This window comes from Suricata suricatta, chromosome 12, assembly GCF_006229205.1.
Source record: "Suricata suricatta isolate VVHF042 chromosome 12, meerkat_22Aug2017_6uvM2_HiC, whole genome shotgun sequence".
NCBI lineage: Eukaryota > Metazoa > Chordata > Mammalia > Carnivora > Herpestidae > Suricata > Suricata suricatta.
The window spans coordinates 47,391,097-47,413,289 of record NC_043711.1 but is presented as its reverse complement, the minus strand read 5'-3'; the positions used below and the strand labels follow the sequence as shown (position 1 = coordinate 47,413,289).

The window sequence follows — 22,193 nt, the reverse complement described above, 5'->3', positions numbered from 1 at the left end:
CCCTGGTAGGAAACCCTCTATTCTTCTGGGAAGAATTAGGTGTAATGACGATGACTCCTTTAAAAACAAAAATCACCCATAAACCCAAATTATGGTGTTTTGTTTTTAACCTATTCTCATTTGCGGTGACATTTTTACATATTGCATAGATAACAGAAGTAAGATTATTTTGCTACCTTTTCAGTTTTAATTTTTACGGCTATATGAGATCCCTTGTGTGGACAAATCAGTCCCTTAACACTGGGCTTTCTGTGAGTGTCTTTCAGCCCTTCTTTTGCTCTTTGAATGATACAGTAACCACTTTTATTCATTAATCTTCCTATTTCTGTTGATTTACCTCCTCAGGATAAATTTCTAAGAATGAAATTCTGGGAGCAAAGGCCAAAAACATCTTTATGGTTCTTAAGATTTATTATAGTATTAATTTCCAAAGGGGCTGAATCAATTTAGATTCAACTTCATCAGCTCCAAGCGTTACTTTTATTTTTATTTAAAGAAATTTTTTTTGTTAATGTTTATTTTTGAGATGAAGAGAGAGCGAGAGCATGGGAGGGGCATAGAGAGAGGGAGACACAGAATCTGAAGCAGGCTCCAGGCTTCGAGCTGTCGGCACAGAGCCTGACGTGGGGCTTTAACCCACAAACTGCGAGATCATGACCTGGGCCGAAGTCGGATGCTCAACAGACTGGGCCAGCGAGGTGCCCCTCAAGCAATAATTTAAAAAAATATTTTAAGGTATATTTGGAAATATTTTGGTGCTCAGCATGTGTAAGGTGAGCTCGGGTTACCTTAAATCGCACTTCTTGGATCGCTGAACATGGTGAACGTGTCTTCATATTTCAGTATCCTATTCTCACTACTCAGTAACACCGTCACTTGGCAGATTACCCCCTCTTCTCCACGGATTACGTGTCGTGAGAGACGCACCTATGTGTTACCAAGTCCTACACTAAAGTGCACTGCAGTATCCTGGGGCAGCGTTTTCCTACTTTGATTTCTTTGAAAGATCAGAATGCTGCATCTCTTTGGGTTTATAAACCTGAATTTGAGTTGGGAGGGGTGGGAAGACTGAGAAATCGAACATGCCTAATGAAGTTCTGGCTTTGTAACTTTTGACTCTGCCAGTGTTTTGCGAGGCACAAACAAGAAACAAACCAGGCAGAGTGGAAGTCTCCGCAAACAGGTCGCATTAGAGAACATGGGGTTTCCCCTTCAACGCTGCAGCGAAACTCGAGTCTGATCACTGCCCGCCCCCAAGACACAGGTTAAGACCCTACGGGGCGCGCCGGCTCACCCCGTGCCTAATGCAGAGCGGGTCCCCAGCAAGTACTGACTGACGAGATCTGTGTGACAGCCTGACCACACAACTGAGTTAGATATTAAGGCTCCTTAAAGCTCCAGAGAAATGCAATCCAGCCTCACAACATTTCTTGATACCAGCAGATCCCCCTGAGTGTGGCAAATGCAGTCACACGGGCATGTGGTGCTTCAGAGAATAAAAGTGAATGGATTTCCAAGGAAGATACATTTCAGGTAAGATGCAAACTATTTAAGATACTATTCTTCACATACGTGCAACGTACGTGTCTCCTGGAAACTGGAACTACACGGATGCGCCATCTTGCACATCCCCCCCCCACCCCCGCCCCACCTCTCTCTCCATCTCCTACTTCCCCAACGGTTCACAATGAGTAACTGTGCAAAACCACACATCTCCCTTCTTACATCTGAGTAATTCCTTTGTTTAGCCATTCCGGCAACACGAGAGTTTTTAACTAAAGCTGACTGGTGTTTAGAAGCATTGTGTTCCAAGGGTGTGTGCACAGCATGGAGGAGTTTGCTTTGCAGCTCCGTTAGCCCCGATCAGGATGAAAGTATAATGCCCCAAAGCCCTAATTATGGGAGTACTTTCTGGGGTTTGAAAGGAGAAACAAAACGTCGTAGTATTGGAGTGTCACAGAAAGGGTAAGAATGTGGAGCTCTGTTTCCACACTAGATGGGAGCTTGGGCGGCCGGTCCTAACGAGGTTCTTTAAGCCACGCCATAAAGTTTACGGCTTGATTTATTCCAATAGACCAGAACAGTTTAGAAACAATTTGCATCATAGCAGGGTAATGCATCTTGCACAAGAAGGAAAACTGTGTCATTACAGAATTCGCTTAATGGAAACAGAGGGTCAAAAGGAGTAAGAGTCTCTGACACTGAGAGCAGAAATGGGGATGATGCTGTTAACACATAATTATAGTTGGCAAACGGCGTAAGCCGGGGAGACTTTATGTCGGGTTTCCTTAAACACGACAGAAAACAAGGGAAACCTTCATTTCCTTACAGATCATGCTGCTTGGGAAATAGGGTTTCTGGTACTGCGGGGGTTAATTCAAAGTTATTAACTTTGGAGGGGCTTTATCTTGTACAGCAAAATCAGCATCATTCTACACTGTTGCCTGAGGTTTTGATCCAAATAGCTTTCTCTCTTCAGGAATCCTTTGCACTAAATACTAGGAATATACATCAACCGACCCTTTGGAGGACGCATAGGTTGTGAGAAACAGTCTCTCTCCCATCCGGTAACTTCAGAGGTATTTGCTTTAATGAGTATTGCCTGAAGTAGCTTATATACCAATTTATATTTGCTCTGAACTTTCGTAATATCTGAGTAAACACTCTTGTCATGACAATGATTGAAAAATGAACACGAGTGTGAAAACAATCAAGTCAGGGACACCAGATTGCTTTAGAAGAGACAATGTATGGCAGCATCAGTGTGAGAGACAGACACGTTCTCAACGTGTTGTGTACTAAATGGGAAGAGATGCTTCCTGTAAATTAAAAATGATCATTTCCATCTTTAAAGATCCTTTTCAAAGCTCTTTGGGCATGAAATTTAAACGCTTCATCATCAAATCTCAGATTCCCAAGAACCCACCCATTTCCCTGGCAGACAGCATTTATGTGTTTCCACTGTCACTAGATGCCAATCCACTCTCTTCTAGTCACTCCAGGTCATGCTATCACACCAATTATCTCCAAATACGACGTCGGTCAAGGAAGTCACACACAGTGTGTAGACAAATGGCCGATTCCAGGTGCTGCCAGTATTGGAAATGTTGGATTATTTTCTCTCTTTGGGGGGGGGGGGCGGGCACAGTGGAGCAGGCACTTGCTGCAAGGGAGAGGGCCCTCTCTAGCATCCCCCGGCTTATTTTCTCTCTGTAACCTTCCTTGTGGAGGAGATGGAGCTCGTCCTCTGCTCTGGAGGCCTCAGAGCCTCCCAGCTGGTTGGCCCAGGCCCTGTGCTGTTCACATTCACCATGGACAACCGTCGCCCATCACTTCATTGAGTTATATGGTACTCATTATACTGCCGTCTGCTGCTATAATGCTCCTATTAATTTTCCTTTTGATATTTTAAGAGCAATCTATAAATCATGCCGCCTTTCACTGGTGCCATCGTTAATGCTTGGTCACTGTGCTTCAGCGTGGTGGCCGCGGGTCCGACTACCACAGTCAGGTAAACAGGCACTCTCTCTCTTTCTCCCCCTGCTGGGTTTGGCGTGCCCGCAAGTTGCACAAACTCTTAGAGACGCATACCGATTTTAGGAGGACAAGGTAATGTGGCTTAAATAACGGCGTGAGATGCCAAGCCGAGGGAAAAAAAAGCAAATGAGTCACCCATTTTATTGCCGTGTGCACTTGTAAGGGCTGCATGAAGCTGATTGCTTTTATGGGAACGTTAGTATAAATGGTCCTTTTATGTGCTAACTGAGCTAACCATTTCCAGAAGCACTGACTTCTACTTCGGTTTCTAGGCGAGCAGCAATCACATCAAGGGTAGAAAAAGCAGCGAGAGAAGAGCCCATGCGCCCACAGGATGCAGAGACCTTCTGGGGGTGGACAGTACTCACACAGCTTGCAGAGGGGATCTGCCCGGACTGCTGTCACTCTCGTTGCTATTGGTATGGTCCATTGCCCCGTTCAGCTCTTCCCGTATGGCGCTGGCTAAGTTGCCCAGAGTGGGATTTCCCATGGAAGCCGTAGTGTATAGAGGTATACTGTTCTCAGCCATCGAAGCCTGTTAGCAACCAAGAGAAAATGTATGAGCACACAGAATCTGCACACAGAGAGGAGTGGCTCATTAGCTGTGTATTCGGGGATCTTCTGGTTATGTTCACAGTGTGGCAAATACAGGTTTCTAGCACGTGTAAGAGGATTCTGCTTGAATAGTGACACTTGGGACCCATGTCCCAAGGTTGGTTTCCAAGAGCTGGCTGGGCCCAAAGGGCTCACAGGGAGGGAGGGCTCAATTTAGCCCAGCTGGGTAACATCTCATGGTTTAGACAAGGCTATCTGAAATGAGCTTTCTGTCTGATGCCTTTCTCCAAGAGGAACTGAATATTTCCAGATCACAGGGAAATATAATGGAATTTTCATTTCTTTACCCACTTTGATGACTCCAGTATTGGATATTTAAAGATTTGATCCAATTATTCTGGCTGCACAGCTCAAACTTATGAGAACTTCCATAAACATTTACCTCTTAGAGCCTATAGAAAAGGAAGAGATTATAGAATTGGAGTCATTTTTTACCTCCAATTTTTAATGATTTTTTTGAATCCTTTTAATGTAGTTTGTGTGGTGTTACCTTCCACCAGTTATCTCAATCTTTCAGACTCGGACTGGTCACCTGGAATTTTAGGACTCAAGGAAAAAAGATACCTGCCACTCCAAATGAGTGTCAGAAAAAAAAGTGTGGCAATGGAGAAAATAAGAAATCCCAAAGTCTAGTGAAGAGATACTGTTCACTCCCTGTCCTCCTGCATTTGAATAAAATGACCACCCAAGTCTAAGATGCAGCCAGCAGTTAAATACACCCCTGGGCTAAAGTATCCGTATTGTTTCATGTGGGCAGTGATTATGACCCAGTAACTTTTCATTTTATTAAAGAGCACAGACTTTGAAAAACTGGCAGTGTAATTAGACCAAGACCTATCAAAACTGTCTTCTTACAGACTACGGGATGCCTGGTTTTCCATCCTAATGAGGGAAAAGTACAGTCATATGACAATCTGGCACGGTGACTTCAATTGGCCAGTCATACAAGAGTCCAAAGTATTCTAGAAATCCTGGCTCTAGAGAGAAAGAAGGAGCCAAAAATGAAGACGAACGGGTGCAAAGCTGAGCTGCAGGGAATGTGCCTATTATGACAATTGCAGCCTCGCTCCCTGTAGGAACTGCAAAGCCAGGAATGCCTTCTTAGATACAAGCCCCCGTGATGGGCCTTCACGTAACTGCGCGCGATTTCAAAGCCAAGCCCTCTGCAAGCCCACAGATTTCCCTTCCTTCCAATTCGGTATTTACATGAGCGCCTTCTTTTAAAAAGTAGGGGGGGATCCTGCTTATATTTCCTAATGTGGTGAACACTTTTTGATGAACAGTAAATCTAAATTCTCCACTCTCCTACAGTTTGTTAAATAATTGCATCAAGTATTTTTTTCAACAGATCTCTTATAATTGCAATAAAGCATTTTTCCTTTTTTTGGCAGAGCAAAAGTCAGAAACAGTTGCCAGGTTTTTTTTTTCTTTCTTTTTCAAGCTGCAGCTGGACAAGCATCTTAACTGCCTTTATTTGCGACAACTCCGTGGTCACGCCTCTCCTAATCACGGACGCTTGGCAGGAACCATCAGCTCTCACCTGAGCTTTTCACTATTACACAGAACCTGGTGCAAGTGAGGCCATCTCTAGAGCTTGGGATTTGGTTTTCTAGCAGCTTCTCAAGTCAAAAACAGAGGTAAAGGCAAAACTGCAATATGGGTAAGAATGCGTGCTGTGGAAGAAGCCAGCCACCCTAGGGACAGAGCAACCTTCTTAAGATGATCTGTTCTCCTTGGCCCTCAAATTGTTCTAGGTGAAGGTCAATCAAAACATGGGCTGAGGCCTGACAGCCAAGGCGGTGAAAGGCATCCAAAAGGTAAGCGCTTCTATTGATCCCTTTGGTTGGGAGACAAAAAAGATGTCGGTGAAGAAAGCCAACTTTACCCCTGAAGTGGGCAGCAAAGAGAAGCTAGTCCCTGACAGGAAGTGGAGCCTCTTGCACATTCTTGGTTGAGTGAGTGATCAGAACACCCCGCCACCCAAGTTAGAAACATTTTTCCTCCAACTGCTGAGGTGTTACAAGTGTTTCTTTTTTGTAGCTGATGCCTCGTGGGAGCAGGTGGGTTACAAATTTTATAATGGATTTAACTACATAAACGATCCTGCGTATGTACTATGTGTGGTTTCGTATCAAACTGGCACCTGCCCCCCCCCCAAAAAAAAGACCACAAAAAACAAACCCTAAAACCAAAACTCAGGTACTCAAGCAGTGGGGCCGAAGTCTGTAGGCACCACTGCTCCTGGAACATGAACCCTGCTCAAGAGCCTCGGGGGAAAGGCAGTCTATAAATAAGAATCTTTACGGTTACCCTTAGTTACTTCACTTTTTCAGAGCATAATGCAATCTGTCTCACGTCCAATGTTTTATTTCTGTAGTGGATTCTGCTGTCCTATTTTATATATTGTATATCATGCATTATGTTGCTCTAGTAATCTTTTTAAGATGTTGTTCCACTATTATTTTTACTTGTCTTGAAAAATGGAAATGGGCAATCGGGGGAAGGAGAGGCTGCTGGTAGAGTCCGGATTTAAGTCGCCCAGCACAAAGTTACACGGGACTGTCTACTGACCACGGGTCCAAACTCTTAGAGGAGAGGAAAAATGAGCCATTCCTCAAACCGTGAATTTGTATCCATGTATTCGCCTCACCTCATTCTGCATGCCAATTGTGGTTGGAAAAGTGCAGGACAGTTTGGGGCTACCACTGGAAGGAGAGAGAGGGTAGAAAGCATGCCCCAAACCCCCGTTTTCCAGATGAAACGTGAGCAGGTCTGTCATGATAAGGCATGCTAATTTAAATTAGTCACATAGTTCAGAGAATGCAGAGGATCACTGCTTTTATTTTTTTTCCCCCTTTCCGCCTCATGAATGTAAAATGTGCTTATAATCTTAATACTCTCCCAGATAGAGCAGCCTTTAAATTCACACTTCACAGGACTCCAGGGAAAATAAGTTACTAATGAATGGTATTTACAGTGGCGGCATCTAAGAGTACGCTCATTTGCTTTTCTAAAGTTACTGTGTAAACTACAAGTAATTAACAGAAACTCAGAAAGTAGTTCCTCCTAGTAAAGTTGGTTCAGGCTAAAAATAAATAAATAGAATTACTGAAAAGTTAAGTTCAGTGCATTTGCCTCTGAACAGAAATGGTGTTAAAGGTGTATCATCTACTGTTGGGAGCCATGAGCCTGTCCTGGTTATGGAGGTCGCAGGTTAGGTGCGCAGTGAATGTTCGCTCAGCGACTAAGGACAACCTGGTGATTGTCCTGGTCTCTTCCCTGCACTCTGAGAAATGGTTGAGATACTTGACATTATGGGAACATTCTCTCCCCTTCTCCCTTAAAAAGTCTTATTCTGACTCTTTTGTTTCTTAGTAAATTACGGCCCTTTGGAGGGGCACAACGCATTGTTTAATACCAAAGTACCCATTCTGGGGTATCGAAGCCACCCCCTCAAGAACTCCTCCTGTAAAAGTCTTGACGGCCCTGGATTACACGTGTCCAATCTATCTAGAGAAAATAAAGTGAGCAAGGTTCCGTTGGCTTGTCTTCTAGAACAGTCAAGATCGGGGGTGGAGCAGGGGGTCCGTCCAACTCAAACAGGATCACTGAGAAATGCGATGGCTAAAAGGCTTGGCTGCCTTAGTAACTCGTGGCTGGTGGGGGTGGGGACTCGCTCCGCGTTACCGGGCTCTTTGGCCCCTGGCACTGCTGGTTATGTAATGAGTGCTTGGTTTGTCAGGAGGAACCAAACATTCTGTGCGTTCATTATGTAATCTGGAGCAATCTGCTGGGAACGTGGAGAGTTTTCCTAAACACCTCTGTGGTTCAAACAGAAAGCATGTACTTTTACCAAGTGAACCAAACCGGGATGTCTTCCCCTGCCCCCGCAACTGACTAAAGATGCTAAAACAGACTTGAGAAGAAGAAATAAAAAGCTCTGCTTTCTCTTTAAACCCGTGAACAATAGAAGGTCATGTGATTCACTGGCCTATCACCCAGCACATTAATAGCTGTGCTAGAGTAATTACACTTGTGGTATTTTTGCCTCAAGTGAAATTCTGAAATAAGAGGATGGAAATTATGATACTGCTGATAAATATTAATAAGTGAACTTTTAATTTTTTTGCCACAATATTCAAAATGCTAAGCATCCTGCTAATGCTGAAACAGCCCAATGTGTTTGCCTCCAGGGAGTACGATGCTTTGTGCACTTAAGAAAAAAGTTTAACGGAATTAAAATTTAATATCTAATTAGAGCGAGGCTAATATATTTTGAAATGAGTGGGGAGACACGGGCCTCGGCTGCATATTCAGGACGACCATTAATCTTACCTGTAAAGCTGCATTGAGAGGTGTGCAGTAGGCGTGGCTGCTTTGCATGTTTTTAATAAGGGAAGGGTTACTGCATAAGAAAAAGATAAAAAACTCAAAGTTAAAACACAATCCTCCCGTGAGTTCCTAGCTAAGTTTCATCTTAAACTGGCTGGTATCCTTCCAAATCCGAAATTTCCTCCATTAACAAAACCCATGAAAAGGTAGCTTTTCTCCGAAGCCCTTGACTTCAGTATAGGGCTGGTGTGGGTGAATGCCTCTAGGGATGACTTTTCTCTTCCAGGAACCTGGGTGGACAATTCTGGCTTAAGTTGGATCAGCCCTGCCATGGGGGAATTTTTTTTTCCTTGCAAAATAGGGACCAGTCTCTGCCAAGTTTTAGTAGCTGATATGAGTCCGTAAGAAAGGCAGAAAGTCTGGGGCATCAGGCTAGGGGAGGGTCAGCGAGCAGGCAGCAGGGTTCCTGGGAATCTGGCCTCCAATCCTCTCTCCAGGACTTGAATTCCAGAATGACCAGAGAAGGAAGGGCAGGATGGCTCTTAAAGAGGATCTCTGTCCCAAGCACATGGAGTGCTAAAAGAAGCTGCACAGAAGGGAGGCCAGGGAAGAAGGGCTGCTCCTAAGTAGGGACCCAGGCTGGGATGAAATCTTTCTTCCACAGCCCCGTCTGGAGGTGGTCATCATACCTGATGCTGTGTTCCTGAACTAATCAAAGGAAGACAAGAGGCCATTTAACGAGGTCTCTGGCCTAGTGTCGGGACACACTGAAGGGAGGTGTGGCTTCCAGCAGGAAGTCACCCGGATTTATGCGTGGCCTTTAAAGGAAGTGTATTTGCTGTTATTGATTTCTTTCTAATCATTCATTTTACTTCACTTCCATTATTACACCGAATGAGCAAGTAACAAGAAACTTACCCCATTAAAGACCCGTTTTAACTCTAAATAAAGCTGCCTTTTTTACTTGGAGGAATGACTTTCACCTCCCAAGTATTTGGGTTGAAAGGGTCCTTCCCGCCCCCCCCCGCCCCCCGTAAGCTGCTGAATCAAAATACAACCAATATTTGCATTAAAGATGTCAAAAAAGCATTATTCAAGGCACTGGTGTTCCAAAGAGAAACAAGAGAAATACATGTACAAATCACACAATTTAGTTCCATCGCAGAAAGCCGCGGCACTGCTACTTGGTGAAATGCAAAACTACACGGGATGAGCCAACCATGCAAAGCCAAAGCAACAGCAGAAAAAAAAACAAAAGCAAGTAAAGGCTCTTACTGTGCGACAAGCTCGTCAGAGTTTTCATCGGGGCAGTATTTGCGAGGACGGCCTCGTTGAATATGGCGGCCACGTTTAAACTCTTCATCATCAACTGTCCAAAAGGACCCAAACTCATCCTCTACTCTGATAAAGCACTTATGCAGTGAGAGGTTGGTGCGAATGGCACCCTGGGGTAGGAGCGGCAGCAAAGGAGATGGAGTGGCAACAAAAGGAGACGGGGTTGGGGGGGCAGAACAGACATCCAATACAGGGAACAGGAAAAAGAAAATAAAATGCAATAAGCATAAGCAAATGGTTTGTGAGGGTTAATATGCATTGCCACCTAAAAGCTACTAGCGTGTGATGTAACAAAGACCGGCAAGCAGGGCAGGGGGACTGGTGGGTATACAAAACAGGAGGGATGAAATGCTTTTTTGCTTCCCTTAACTGAGACAACGTGGAACCAGTTCTGGTCTAACACCGTCTAGCAGCCAAAAGCCTCTACTTCACACTTGTTACAGCACAATCCAAGCTAGGCTAAGAAGTTCAAACATGGCGGACGTACCCACTGATCTTTTGTGGCCTTCGTTTTTGGAATTCTACTTCATCCACTGTCCATACTGCCCCTTTAACGTTTTCTACTCGCACAAAACACTTGTGAAGACTAAGATTATGACGCACTGCATTCTGCAGCAAGTATAAAAGAGAGAACATTTACATTTTCTATAAGAAAAGACTCCAAAAACAGCAGTACATTCAGCCTCACACAGTCCGCGTTTGTAAAACCGTCCCCAAGACCTGTGGCTACCACCCCGCGGACGACCTTGTGGTGAAGGATGCGTTTTCCATAAGGACAAATTAACAAAACACCAAAATTATCAATTACACTTTGGCATTTAAATTTAGTCTCTGGTAGTAGTGAACCAGAAGAAATACTTAATATGCACGTGAGCCCAAAACAGGTTTCATAGTAAAAATCTGAAAATACTGTTAATATGACCATGTACAAGCATAAAACTGTCCCCTTTAAGCCCCCTTCTCTCCTGTGAAAAAAGGATATTTAAAAAAAATCGTGCAAGGTGATAAGACTGTTAAATACATTTCGTTCTTGCTCTTTTTTGTTCTTCAATATTCTGGCTTTAGTAACTTGTATGGGTTTTGTCACAGTTATCTAAATTGGATTTTGCCATTGAGAGCACTGCCTCCTGTGGGTGACAGGATAAGAGAATGACACGATCCCCAGTGCATCTGTATCTGTCAGCAAACTATGTCTTACCTTCCCGAATATCTACAAAACTTGGCCCTGGCTAGGGGCAATTATCTTAATGAACAGAAAACCCCACAGGAGCATGTGAGTAGAACTCTCAATGCAAAAAAAAAAAAAAAAAAAAGGATACTCCTGAAGCTGATGGTTCCTTAAGATGCATATTTCTCCCCCGCACCATGTTTCTTTCTAAAGGTTAAAGGTCACTTCTAAGATCATTCTGAAACTGAGACCCTTGATAGCTACATTCCACCAGAAAGGGGATCTCAACTCAACAGCTTATCTTTCCTCTGATTTTCAGAAAACTTGGGGCTGGCAAGAAGCCTTCTTGGTTGAACTTAGTGATTCTGACTCAAAATGAGATGGGAGGACATTGCACAAAGACCCATGTCATTTACTCAAAACTTTCTTCTTACAGGGAAGAAGCAGAGGGGACCCAGAAATCCCATCTCCTGTGCTGCCCAGAACCTGTGCTGCCTTCCAATGATGCTGCCGTTCCTCAAACATCCTGCATTCCATGTCTGGTGCTGTCTGTGGCTCTTCCTCTCCAAACTTATGGAGAAGTGTTTCAATTTTTAGGTAATCACCACTGGTGACTCTGAGAGGGGTCAAACTCTATAGTGAGGATTTTTCTGTTTTGATGGGGAAGATAAGGAGACAAGTTTGATTTCACAGCTATGTTATCAACTACTCACAAGGAGAATCCACAGGCTAAAGTCTCAGAGATTTTGAGCAATGTCAGCATAATTGGGGGAGGTTGAAAACATCCAGTTGCTGATGGAAGGACACCTCTGATTCGAACTCGTGCAAGAGATTTGCATAACAACAAAACACAAGAAAAATCTGAAATTTTTTCTCATGTTGGGAAAGAAATTTGTCCTCTCCAAGTATACTTATAATTAGAGTCTGCTCTTTCAAGAAGCTTTTTCTTTATACTGCACGAAGGCATGCATAGTGGAGGGATACTGAGAGTCTCGAATACTAAGGAGGTTAAACTAAACCCAAATTTTCTTTGAAAAAAATCCCAGACAGATCATGTATATACAGAGAAGATATACTTGGGAAAGAAATCAACATTTCCCCTCAACCTTATCATTGTCTAATGTTTAAAAGTAAGCCTCGAAATGTTTAGCCCTGCAAATGATCTAAAGAAAGCACATGTGTCTGAAGGACTGCTGTTGATCTGTCTGAAGCATACAGCCATGTAAGATAGAAACTCAAACTTAAGGTTTGTTTTCCAAGACTGGACGTCGATGCGAAATTATCTAGAAATCCAGTTTCCCAAAAAGATGAGTAAGCCCCTTCCAGTCATAACTTAAACTGGGCATTTCATGTTTTAAGATTATAATGCAACGGCACACAGAGAAGAGGATACGTATTCATGAGTCATTCAGTGCTTTATCTCGGATTGTTCGTACTGAGGACACTTTCTCCTGCAGTGTGCCAGAATGAGAAAGCTAAAGCTGTGGACCTGAGCTTAAATTTCATATTCACAACTAGTAATTATTTTTAAATTTGATCATTTGCTATTTAAAAAAGGCAATCTGAAGAAAATGTCTGCTTCATGCTTATACATGTTCCGTAGTTTGAAAAGCATTCATAGCTAAAGATACTTGGTATTTTAGCCCCTATGGGAGGCTGAGGAAGAAAGGGTGAGATCTTGAACAGAGGTCTCCTCCAGCACTCATGGGTTTTAATGGAAATAAAAAAGGACCCTTTGAACCATCATAGATATGCAGGGCTGTGTAAGCTTGATAAATTAATTCTATGGTTATATTCATTTTCTTTTAACATGCTTATTTATCAAGAACCTAACAGGTGAAATGTGTTTTCTGTTTTTGTCCTATCTAAAATTTAGAACGTAGCAAAGCAAATTTCCTTTGCATCCTATTGGAAATCCCTATCATATTTATGATAAGGACACGTAACATATTCTAAAATATTTGTGTTTTAAATGTTCCTAAATGCAGTGGAATTTGGGGATTCTAGTAAAAGAGGAAAAAAATTGTCACACTGGACCTGCCCCCTTCTAAATTTAAAGCAGCAAAATTCACAAATTTGGGAGGGCTTCAATGAATACATGAGCAACAACTGTATAGGAATCTATGACCCAACTAGAAATGTGGTATGTCATGTGACCCTCAAGCCCTGTTAGGGCACTCAACGTAGAGCCGAGGAATTTGATCTGGTTTAGAGCAAATGGTGTTAGAGTGTTCTTTTTCAGACGATCTGTGAACCTCCGATTAATCGTTTGATGCAAAAAACCCCCCCCACTAAATCCACAAACTTAATCATGTATTTTGCTCTCCTGAAATGACTCCCATATACAGGGCTCCTACTTAGTTTCTATAGTTTCTCTACCAATTATAGTAAGGAGCTTTTGGTTTTGTGTTGTGTTTATCAAACCTGTGAAAGTTATCTGAAGTTGGTCTTATTTCCCCAGGCTGAAAAAAAAAGTCAGCGATGCATCTCTGCAAATTCTGGTGGTGGCTGAAGACTGAAAAGCCTGAGGTTGGTTTGAACAAAGGGACAACCTCAACATCGGGGCAGCGGTGTCCCCGCGTCGTTTTCCCTACATATTACAACCAGACAGAAATGATACACTGGATGCCACTGTGGGGAGGGGGGTGCTTCTATCCCAGCGTTTTAATCCCAGTAAACTATTTTCTTAATAAGATTCTCCAATAAATTTGACTCCTGATGTCCTCAAAGCAGTACACATGGAACTTACAACACACTCTTCTATAAATATATATGGCAAGATCTGGGGTGCCTGGCTGGCTTCGTCGGTTAAGTGTCTGACTCTTGATCTGGGCTCAGGTTTGTAGGATCCCACAGTTTGTGGGATCGAGCCCTGCATGGGGCTTGTGCTGAAAGCACTGAGCCTGTCTGGGATTCTCTCTCTGTCCCCTCCCCTGAAGGGCACACACCCTCCCCCTACTTCTTGCAAAATAAATCAACCTAAAAAAACTGTTAATAAAATTTTTTGATAAATTGGCAAGATCCAAGCTTAAGCAGGCCTGGGAGAAAGCTTACCTTCCACGTGGCAGCGTTGCGTCGAAAATAAGCAAACATTCGTGTGAACCAATTATAGATTTCATTTAGTGTTAGCTGCTTTTCTGGAGATTCGAGAATGGCCTGTGAACCAAAAGTGACAAAAGAAGATAATTTATGACCAAATCAGCAGAATTGTCATTATACAGTTTCTTGAAAATATAAAATGACCACGATTCAGAGGTAAAGCCCAAGAAAGGTTTCACAAAAATGATCTAAGATTAATGGTTGTATTTAACAGTTCAATAGCAAAATTCAAAATGAAATTATCTAATTGTTTTGAGTTTTTATTTCTGTTTCTGTACAGAAATATCAATTTATTAGTCATTCATAAAGCAGAATCAAAGAGAAATGCAAAACATTTCACTAGCTGATTAAAGCTCAGTAATTATTTAGAGCTCAGATTAATTCTAGGGATCAGAGATTACTGTAGCTTGTGATAATTGACTTGCCATCTTTAAACAGGCTCATTTTCACTGTTGTGTGAAATGAATTTCCTAATAATCACATCGTATTGTAATACTTAATCAAAAGCAATTATGTTATATATTGCAGTTTTAAAAAACCTTATAGAAAAGGTTTTAGCATGCTTGCATACTAAACGGTTTTAAATCTACTTCATCAATATAATATATCCATGCACTTATATACCTTCTGATATAATGTCACATACTGTGTTATTTACTCACCTGCCTAATTAAAGATGCGTATGTAAATGGTGGTCTAACTTCCGCGTTCTTATAAAATTCTTGGTTCTGCGCAATATCTGCTAAATAAGAATCATTGTCCTATTAATTATCACTTTTTAAAAAGAGGCTGGTCTACAAGAACTGCGGATTACGAGTCTACATGAGACAAAGCCGGAGTAGCTACCTGAAGAAATGGGCACGTTGTACTTGTCTGAGTACCGCCTGCGGATGGGTCCCACCGTGTGCATGCTGGTGGTGGTGATGACGGAGGGGCCTTGGGTGACAGGAGTGATGGGGGCGGTTGGGGTCGTCGGAGTATGAGGTAAGCTCTGTGGAGAAGCCTCTGATGCAGACTTGGAGAGTGTGACACTTGATACCAGATTCAGCTGTGAGGAAAAGCAGAATTCTTAGAAGACCCGCAGAAAAAAACCAGAGAGCAAGAAGGCACGTGAAATCCGGCAGGAGCAATGCAGGGGATGCCTGGCTGGTTCTACTTCTCTGAACAGAGGCTTACAACCAACTGAAATAGGAGGTCAGTTCCCATGTAAAACCAGTTCACTTAGTACTTGAAAATCTCTCTGGCCGTGTCCTCCTGACCCGTGGAAACGCAGGTGTTTTCCAAAGGCAGCTATGACTGAGTGTTTACAGAAAGGGGTTACCTAGCCCAGTGAGTCTGACAAGTTCTGGGTCAAAATGTTTCTTCAGTCATGAAGAACCGTCTTTTTAGTATTTGTGCTTTTGAACTCCCGGGAGCAGCACAGCGCGCTGGGCAGACCACGCGGAGGGAGACGGAGTTCTGGGACAGAACTCCTGTGGTCACCAGCGTCCCAGCAGCCACCACCTGGGGTGCACTGGGCGAGACCCGAGCTCTCCCAGCCCTTTTTCCAATGTGCTGGTGCAAGTGTGGGGCTGCTTTTGCTTAATTTTCATCAAAACTAAACTTAAAAAAAAACTGTTTATTGATTTTGAGAGAGGGAGGGAGCAGGGGAGGGGCAGAGAGCGAGGGAGACAGAGAATCCCAAGCAGGCTCTGTGCTGTCAGCACGGGGCCCACTGCGGGGCCCAAATTCACCAACTGTGAGATCAGGACCTGAGCTGAAACCAAGAGTCAGACGCATAACAGACGGAGGCACCCAAGGTGCCCCTAAACTCTTTAAACAAACTTTTAAACTTTGTTTAAAGAGCCACACGTAGCCAGTGGCTATGTCACTCGCCAACACTTGCTACTTAACTCCATAATGTACCTTCACAGAGGGAGCCACCACAAAGATGTGGGGCCTATGCCTCATGAAAAAGAATGGCAAGGATTCAGGAGGCCATCATTGAGTTCTATCAGTCGGCAAAGACTAACCTTTGAAAGCCTTATGAGTAATCTTCATTAAACTCTAACAAATGTAGGATTGGAATCTGTTATTTAAAAAAAAAAAGACATACAAAAGATTGGGAACTATAAAATTATTTTTTTCTTCAAGTTTCAAATGTTCAATAATATGATCGTATCTATAGCATCAAGTCAGGAAAAGGGGATTATTTAGCCTTCACCTTGAAGTGCTTCTCTTAATAATACTGAAAATATGGGTTTGTCCCCCACTCCCCCAAAATTTGTTCTTCTAGAAATTTAAGTCTGGCTATGCTAAAGAACTTGGTTGTTTTCCACATATTACCATTTGTACATAATTGCTATCTCAGATACTTAGAACCAGTCCCCCATCCAAGAACTTTACATAAAGTAGGCTTATTTGGTAACGTTTTCTCAAACCACACATCAAATCATTTAACAAAATGTTCCACCACTGCAGACGGACAAGGCATTATTTGTACAAGGTTTTATTTTATTTTATTTTAATGTTTAAAAAATAATTTTTTTAATGTTTTTTTGTTTTATTTTTGAGAGACAGAGAGAGTGCGAGCAGGGGAGGATTAGAGAGAGAAGGAGATACAGAATCCGAAGCAGGCTGCAGGCTCCGAGCTGTCAGCACAGAGCCCGACATGGGGCTTGAACCCACGAACTATGAGACCATGACCTGAGCCGAAGCCGGTCGCTTAACCGACTGAGCCACCCAGGCGCCCCTGTACAAGGTTTTAAAAATGAGATTCCTCCAGATTCATAAAGACCATAGTAAAAGTTCTGATTCGTTGAGAAGCCTCAACCCGACGCATCCTCTCGTAATGAGGAAGGCCATGAGAACGCCTCCCATGTGTTTAGAGTGGTTCCGTAAAACAGCACAACAAAATACAAATAACTTGAAGAAAAGAAAGATCAAATGTTGTTAGGTATATACTAATTACAAAATGTAAACATGGTACCGATAAGAAATCCTGCGTGGTGAGTCTGTGCCTGTGCGTGGCTTTGTACCTCCCCTCTGGAAATGCTGACTCTGCTAACGCGGGCCCCTCTCCCCACCCCCATGCCTGAGAAGAGCCAGCTACGGAGAGGGCGCTGCCCTTACAAATCCTGCAGCAAGCTGGGCCAGTGATGGGAGCTGCTTTTTGTACGAGTGCTGGAAACCCGACTTCGTGACACACATTTGCAGGCGAAGTGCTTACAGTTCAGAGGAGCATCCATGGGACGCAGCAGAGCTCAGAGGCCAAGGAGGAGGGCTGGGGCTGACCTCCTCTTTGCCTTGGGCCTTCATCACTGACCCAGTACAGCAAGAGTATGTATAAGCATCAGCCTGAGCAATGGGTCAAGGAAATGAATGCCTGAAAGGCTAACATTCATAAATAGACAGCTTTTAAAATTCAGATGCTGCTGAGCTAAGAATATCTGAACACTCCGGAAAGTCATGGCTGCCGTCCGTAGAAACCATGCTGTAAATCACCTGGCACTGCGCAGTTTCACTCAAGTCTCATACCATCACTAGTAAGCGAGATGTTATTAGTCACATTTTACAGATAAGCAAACTGAGGCTCATGATCAATTAAATCCCTTGCCTCTATTCTGAACCTGAACCAAAGCCACACACACGCTTGTAACGCCAGGTCCAGTTAATGGGAAAAATAAACACAAGCCTGTTTCTGTTCTCTGTATACTTATTTTTGGAAAAGAGTCAGTGAATAGCTTTAATCCCTGCCTATAAATGACATTCAATAAATATCACTGAGCAAATAGAAGGCATCTGAAACAGAAAAGACAAAAACAGGGACAGAACATTTAATTGCTGCCCCTGAAGAACCTACCATCAAATACAGACGCTGGTCAAAGGAAAGTGTGCCTAACCACCACAAAGCGATTCTGAGGACTAACTCTACTTTTCGGCTTTTCTTTTCCATTTACGAACAGTACCCCTAAACACCGGCATTTTCGGAAACACGTAATTAAAATCAAACACAACGGCCTCGAGAAGTGTGCCTGCTCCTTTCTCATTTTGTGAGGAAGGGTACCAAGTCCACTACACTCTAAACAATCAAAACTCACGTAAACATTCAGCAAGTACAAATCCATCTCCAGCTGCCCATGTAGGTCAGACAAGTCACACGGTTCCGCATCATAAAATGTGAACAGAATCGGGACATCTGTAGCTTTTACCAAAGGTCTAAACACCTGGACTGTTTGTACCAAAAAGCAACAGTGCAAAATAAAATCCCTCTGGGGTGAGCACAGTCCATAAAGAAACACACAGTCGCATTTTTGGAGGCTTTTGGACACAGGTAGCAAATGGGAATAAACACGAAGCCAGAAGAGAGCAGAGAGGGAGCTTACCAGGCTTGACAAATGACACCGTGATTCACACCCACTGCTGGGCTGTCTCTAATAAGCCACGGAGGAAGCAGCCAATCTCAGCTAATTACCAGATAAAAATGTATTGGAAGGGTTCTAATTAGGAGACGTGGATGGAGGTGATCTAATGATTAAATGCTGCATTCGAGTGACCCCACCACCAATGTGCGGTGGTGCAAGATGTCACTGGAATATTTTTGTAGAAACAGTAATTTCACTTCGAGGAGGGGAGGCAGTAATATTTGTAATGATGGCTGTGAGGTAAACTAATTAAAAGACAGTTCCTACAGGAAGAGGGTGGCTAAGAGCAGCTGTGGCCATTCCACAACCAAGTGCCAAGTCTCAATAGAAGAACGGCAGTCAAGTGGAAAATTTCTGCCTGACCTCTGCCCTTGCTATTAATTTGCAGGAAAACTAATGACATATATACATATTCCCACAAAATTGTTCTAATTGCTAATTTGCCAAAGGAGCCCAGATTCCAAATTAAACATGACTGTAGTCTGTGAGGGAAGGAAGAACAAAAAAGCTGTAAACCCCGAAGAGGGGGTGCTTTGCCGGGTGAAATCATTTGAAGGCTGAACCAACAAGTTAATGAAATGTCAACCTTGTCAACTGCTATAGAAGTTTGTTAACTTTTAAACTTTTGTTTGATGATCACATGCTTGTCTTGAGGAGAAACCATCTTCGGGGAGGAAGGTCACGAGGGAGAGGGAACATGGAGCAGGGGAAGGATTCAAAACAGGCTCTGTGTTCAAACCAAACCCACTCTTTTAATTAAAGTCTGTCTGAAAACAGTGGACACACACATACACACACCAAAAAAAAAAAAGAAATTAATTACAGCCTTAGAACAGAAGAGCAAATCGGGATTGGTGTGGGTTTTGCTATAATCTTGAAATAGTCATCTTAATTGTAAACTATTAAATCTTAATATAATCATCAATTAGAAATGAAAGCATATGTGCTTCATGTTTCTGATCGTAGTTAAGGTTTTAGAGATAATTTTTGGGTTTTTTTTTTTTCCCAGGGTGTGGAGCAGGAAGGGACCCGACTGGGCGGCCGGGAGGGTTTCTTTTCCTATTTTTCTTATTGTGTCCATTTTCTATTTCAAACGAAGTTGCTATGTTTAGAAAAGTTAGTAACTCTCATATTTTCTACATGGCAAGTTTCCGTCATGTGATGACTTCGGCAGAGATAGTCGCTGTGAGGGTCTGGCCAGAAGTTCAATTCTTACGTCACTTCAACTTGCTGTAGGGTTTTCTTTTGGGGTTTTCTGTTTTACATGCACGTGGGCCCTTGACCACCGGCTCCCCCCTCAGCTCCTTCCACAAGGACTATCCTGGGAAGCTTACCCACTCCAGACGGGAACTGTGTCAGCTGCCTGATACTCGGCTGAGCCCTTTTCTCAGAGATTAATCTCGAGTTTTTCAACAGTAACCTCCTCTCTTCTTTTAAAGATGATGAGTCACTCACATTTTTAAAAAATAAACAAACCGCTGATGTAAACCCTGGACAGAAACAGACTTGTCGTAAGTATTCCCATAAGAACTCATTTTTATTTTTGTTTGTGCTCTTGCCTCACATGAAAACAGAGTCTGAGAACAAAAGACAGACCTGAAACCCAAACACCCGGGGACCTAGCTGCTTAGTAGGGACTTTGAGGCTCACAGAACTCGTTTTTCTGCTCTTGTTTGACTGCCCTGAGCGGGCTCGAGGCCTGCTTTAACTGCTTGGCGTTTCTAGACCTGAACGGCTGGCTGGCCTTCCGGAGGCCTGAGGGGCGTCCGTGGGGAGGCTGGGACACGGCAGGGGGGGCCTCTGGTTTGGTGTCTCTGCTACTGCACTGGGCCAGGCGCTGGCAGAGGGCAGTGAAGGAGAAAGTGACGCTACAGAGGTGGGGAGGGGTGAGGAGGGGCGGGGAGGGCTTCATGAGAAACCGTATATAAAAATAGCTTGTGTGTGTTGGGCTACAGAATTTTGTAGGGCTAATATTGTTTCTCTAGCCCTAAAGCAAGGCCTTAAGCAGCCCAGGGGATCAGCCATTTCTCCAAGAGTTAAAAGACCCTTTTTGAGCTGGGGGTAGGGGACACTTGGTTTCCATTTCAAAACAGTCCTAATTGCTATGGTTGGAGGAAAAGAGAATGTGTAAAAAGTAAAAATGTAATACTGCATTTTGCTTCAAATATCCAAGTTCCTGTAAGCGTTCTGTCGCATTTTCATAAAGAGGGATATAGTACCTACGCTATAATTACGTGCCCACCAAATCTGAAGGAATGTGGTTTTTCCAGGGTCAGGAGTTGTCCTCTGGTGTGCAGGAATACCCTGGAGTAACGCGACCCTGTGTCCTCAGTATTATAAAATATGACTTACAGGATTCGCCTGACATCATGATAGGGAAGTCTTAAAAAAAAAAAAAAAGTCCTTAACAACTTAAAGTCCTAACACAGACATGCTTCTTTGTGTTGTTCCTGTTTTGTCCCCTGAGTTATGCTTCCCTCCAAGGAAACAGCTCCATGGAGTGAGCGTGGAGACATGAACCCTCAAGCAGTACACTCTGGTGTTCACTTTGAGACTGTTACTGAGTCTGGAACAAAAGAATAGCCATCATTAGGCGATCATTAGGATCGTTTACTACTGTCTGATTTTTTGCTTCTCTTCACATGGGAAGGAGAAGAATCTTTTAAAACTCATGTCAAGAAAGGCTTTTCCCGCTGTGCCTACCCAATTGCTAGAACCTACGGCCGCTCTGGGAAACTCCTGACATATCCTTTTCCATGCAGGGCCCAGGCTTCATAAAACCAGAAACTGACAAATAAATTCAAAAATGGAAAGCTTAGTTTATCTGATGCTGGCTGGCCCTCGGCTTCCTCCACCCGGCTCCCGTGGCACGCCTTCCTCACAGACACGCGCCCTACTCTGAACCCAAGCAGAGACTCACAGACGGGACCCCTTTCCATCTCAGACGCCGGTTCTCCCGGAAGCCCCCTCGTCCCCGCGGCAGGCCGCTCGTGCAGGGAGGGCGCGTGGCCAGTCGTCCGTCCTACGAGGCTCCAAACACCTCAGGGGCAGGGACGGGGCCTATGTTTTGAGTAGCTTACTTCATAAATACTTGTTGAAAAGTAGCTTGACTTCTAAATGTAGGCATTCCTTTTCCCAAAATAACATGCCCGGCGAGTCCTGGGTATAATTACTAAAGGAAAGTTCTTCGGTGTAAAGAACTTCAGGGCCAAGCAGGAGGAGGCAGGCTGGGAAGGCCTCCTCTAGCTCACCTACGCGCACCCCGGGGTGGGATGGGCCTACAGCCAGGCCTCAACACCCGAGACTGTCCGGAGAGGAGCATCTCCTCCAACTCCCCGCCTGGGAAGATGAGCCCCACCACAGGGTCCAGGGAACATGTCTGTTAAGCTGAAGAACAATCCAAGAAGGTTCTGGCAGTTTCTGTGATGCAGGGAAACAGGGACTGGTTGGATGACTGGATACAGCAAATGACACTTACCACCCAAATGGCATTCAGTGAAAAGCAACGTTTACAGCAAAGCATTCTATCACTTAGTGACTAAGAATTTTAAAATAAACATGAAGTTCCTTTTAAAGAGAAATGGGAAAAAGAAAAAAAAAACTTCGTCAACTTACTGGCAAGGCTGTAACATGAAAGTCCCCATCTATGGTTAGATCTGAATCCTGATGGCTGCTTATTTCAAGTCAAAGATTCTAGAAGGATA

General features: G+C 43.5%; 1 protein-coding gene and 1 long non-coding RNA gene across 10 annotated transcripts in view; one reads left to right on the top strand and one right to left on the bottom strand.

Annotated features, from left to right (window-relative positions):
* The window catches only part of FOXP1 (forkhead box P1), a 383,317-nt gene that overhangs the window by 6,415 nt on the left and 354,709 nt on the right, over positions 1–22,193 (bottom strand). For 8 of the 9 annotated variants that reach the window (XM_029918730.1, XM_029918735.1, XM_029918733.1 and 5 more), the window contains 6 exons: positions 14,933–15,134; positions 14,749–14,828; positions 14,042–14,143; positions 10,307–10,428; positions 8,488–8,557; positions 3,906–4,072 (listed from right to left, as the gene is read on the bottom strand). In XM_029918730.1, the coding sequence (XP_029774590.1) occupies positions 3,906–4,072; positions 8,488–8,557; positions 10,307–10,428; positions 14,042–14,143; positions 14,749–14,828; positions 14,933–15,134 (743 nt within the window). The remainder of the gene's footprint in view (positions 1–3,905; positions 4,073–8,487; positions 8,558–10,306; positions 10,429–14,041; positions 14,144–14,748; positions 14,829–14,932; positions 15,135–22,193) is intronic. The other variant, XM_029918734.1, reaches the window with a different exon arrangement.
* LOC115275128 lies at positions 5,738–13,719 on the top strand. Its single transcript, XR_003901402.1, has 4 exons — positions 5,738–5,789; positions 5,907–5,969; positions 11,424–11,584; positions 13,449–13,719. It is a non-coding gene; the product is annotated as an uncharacterized LOC115275128 (long non-coding RNA).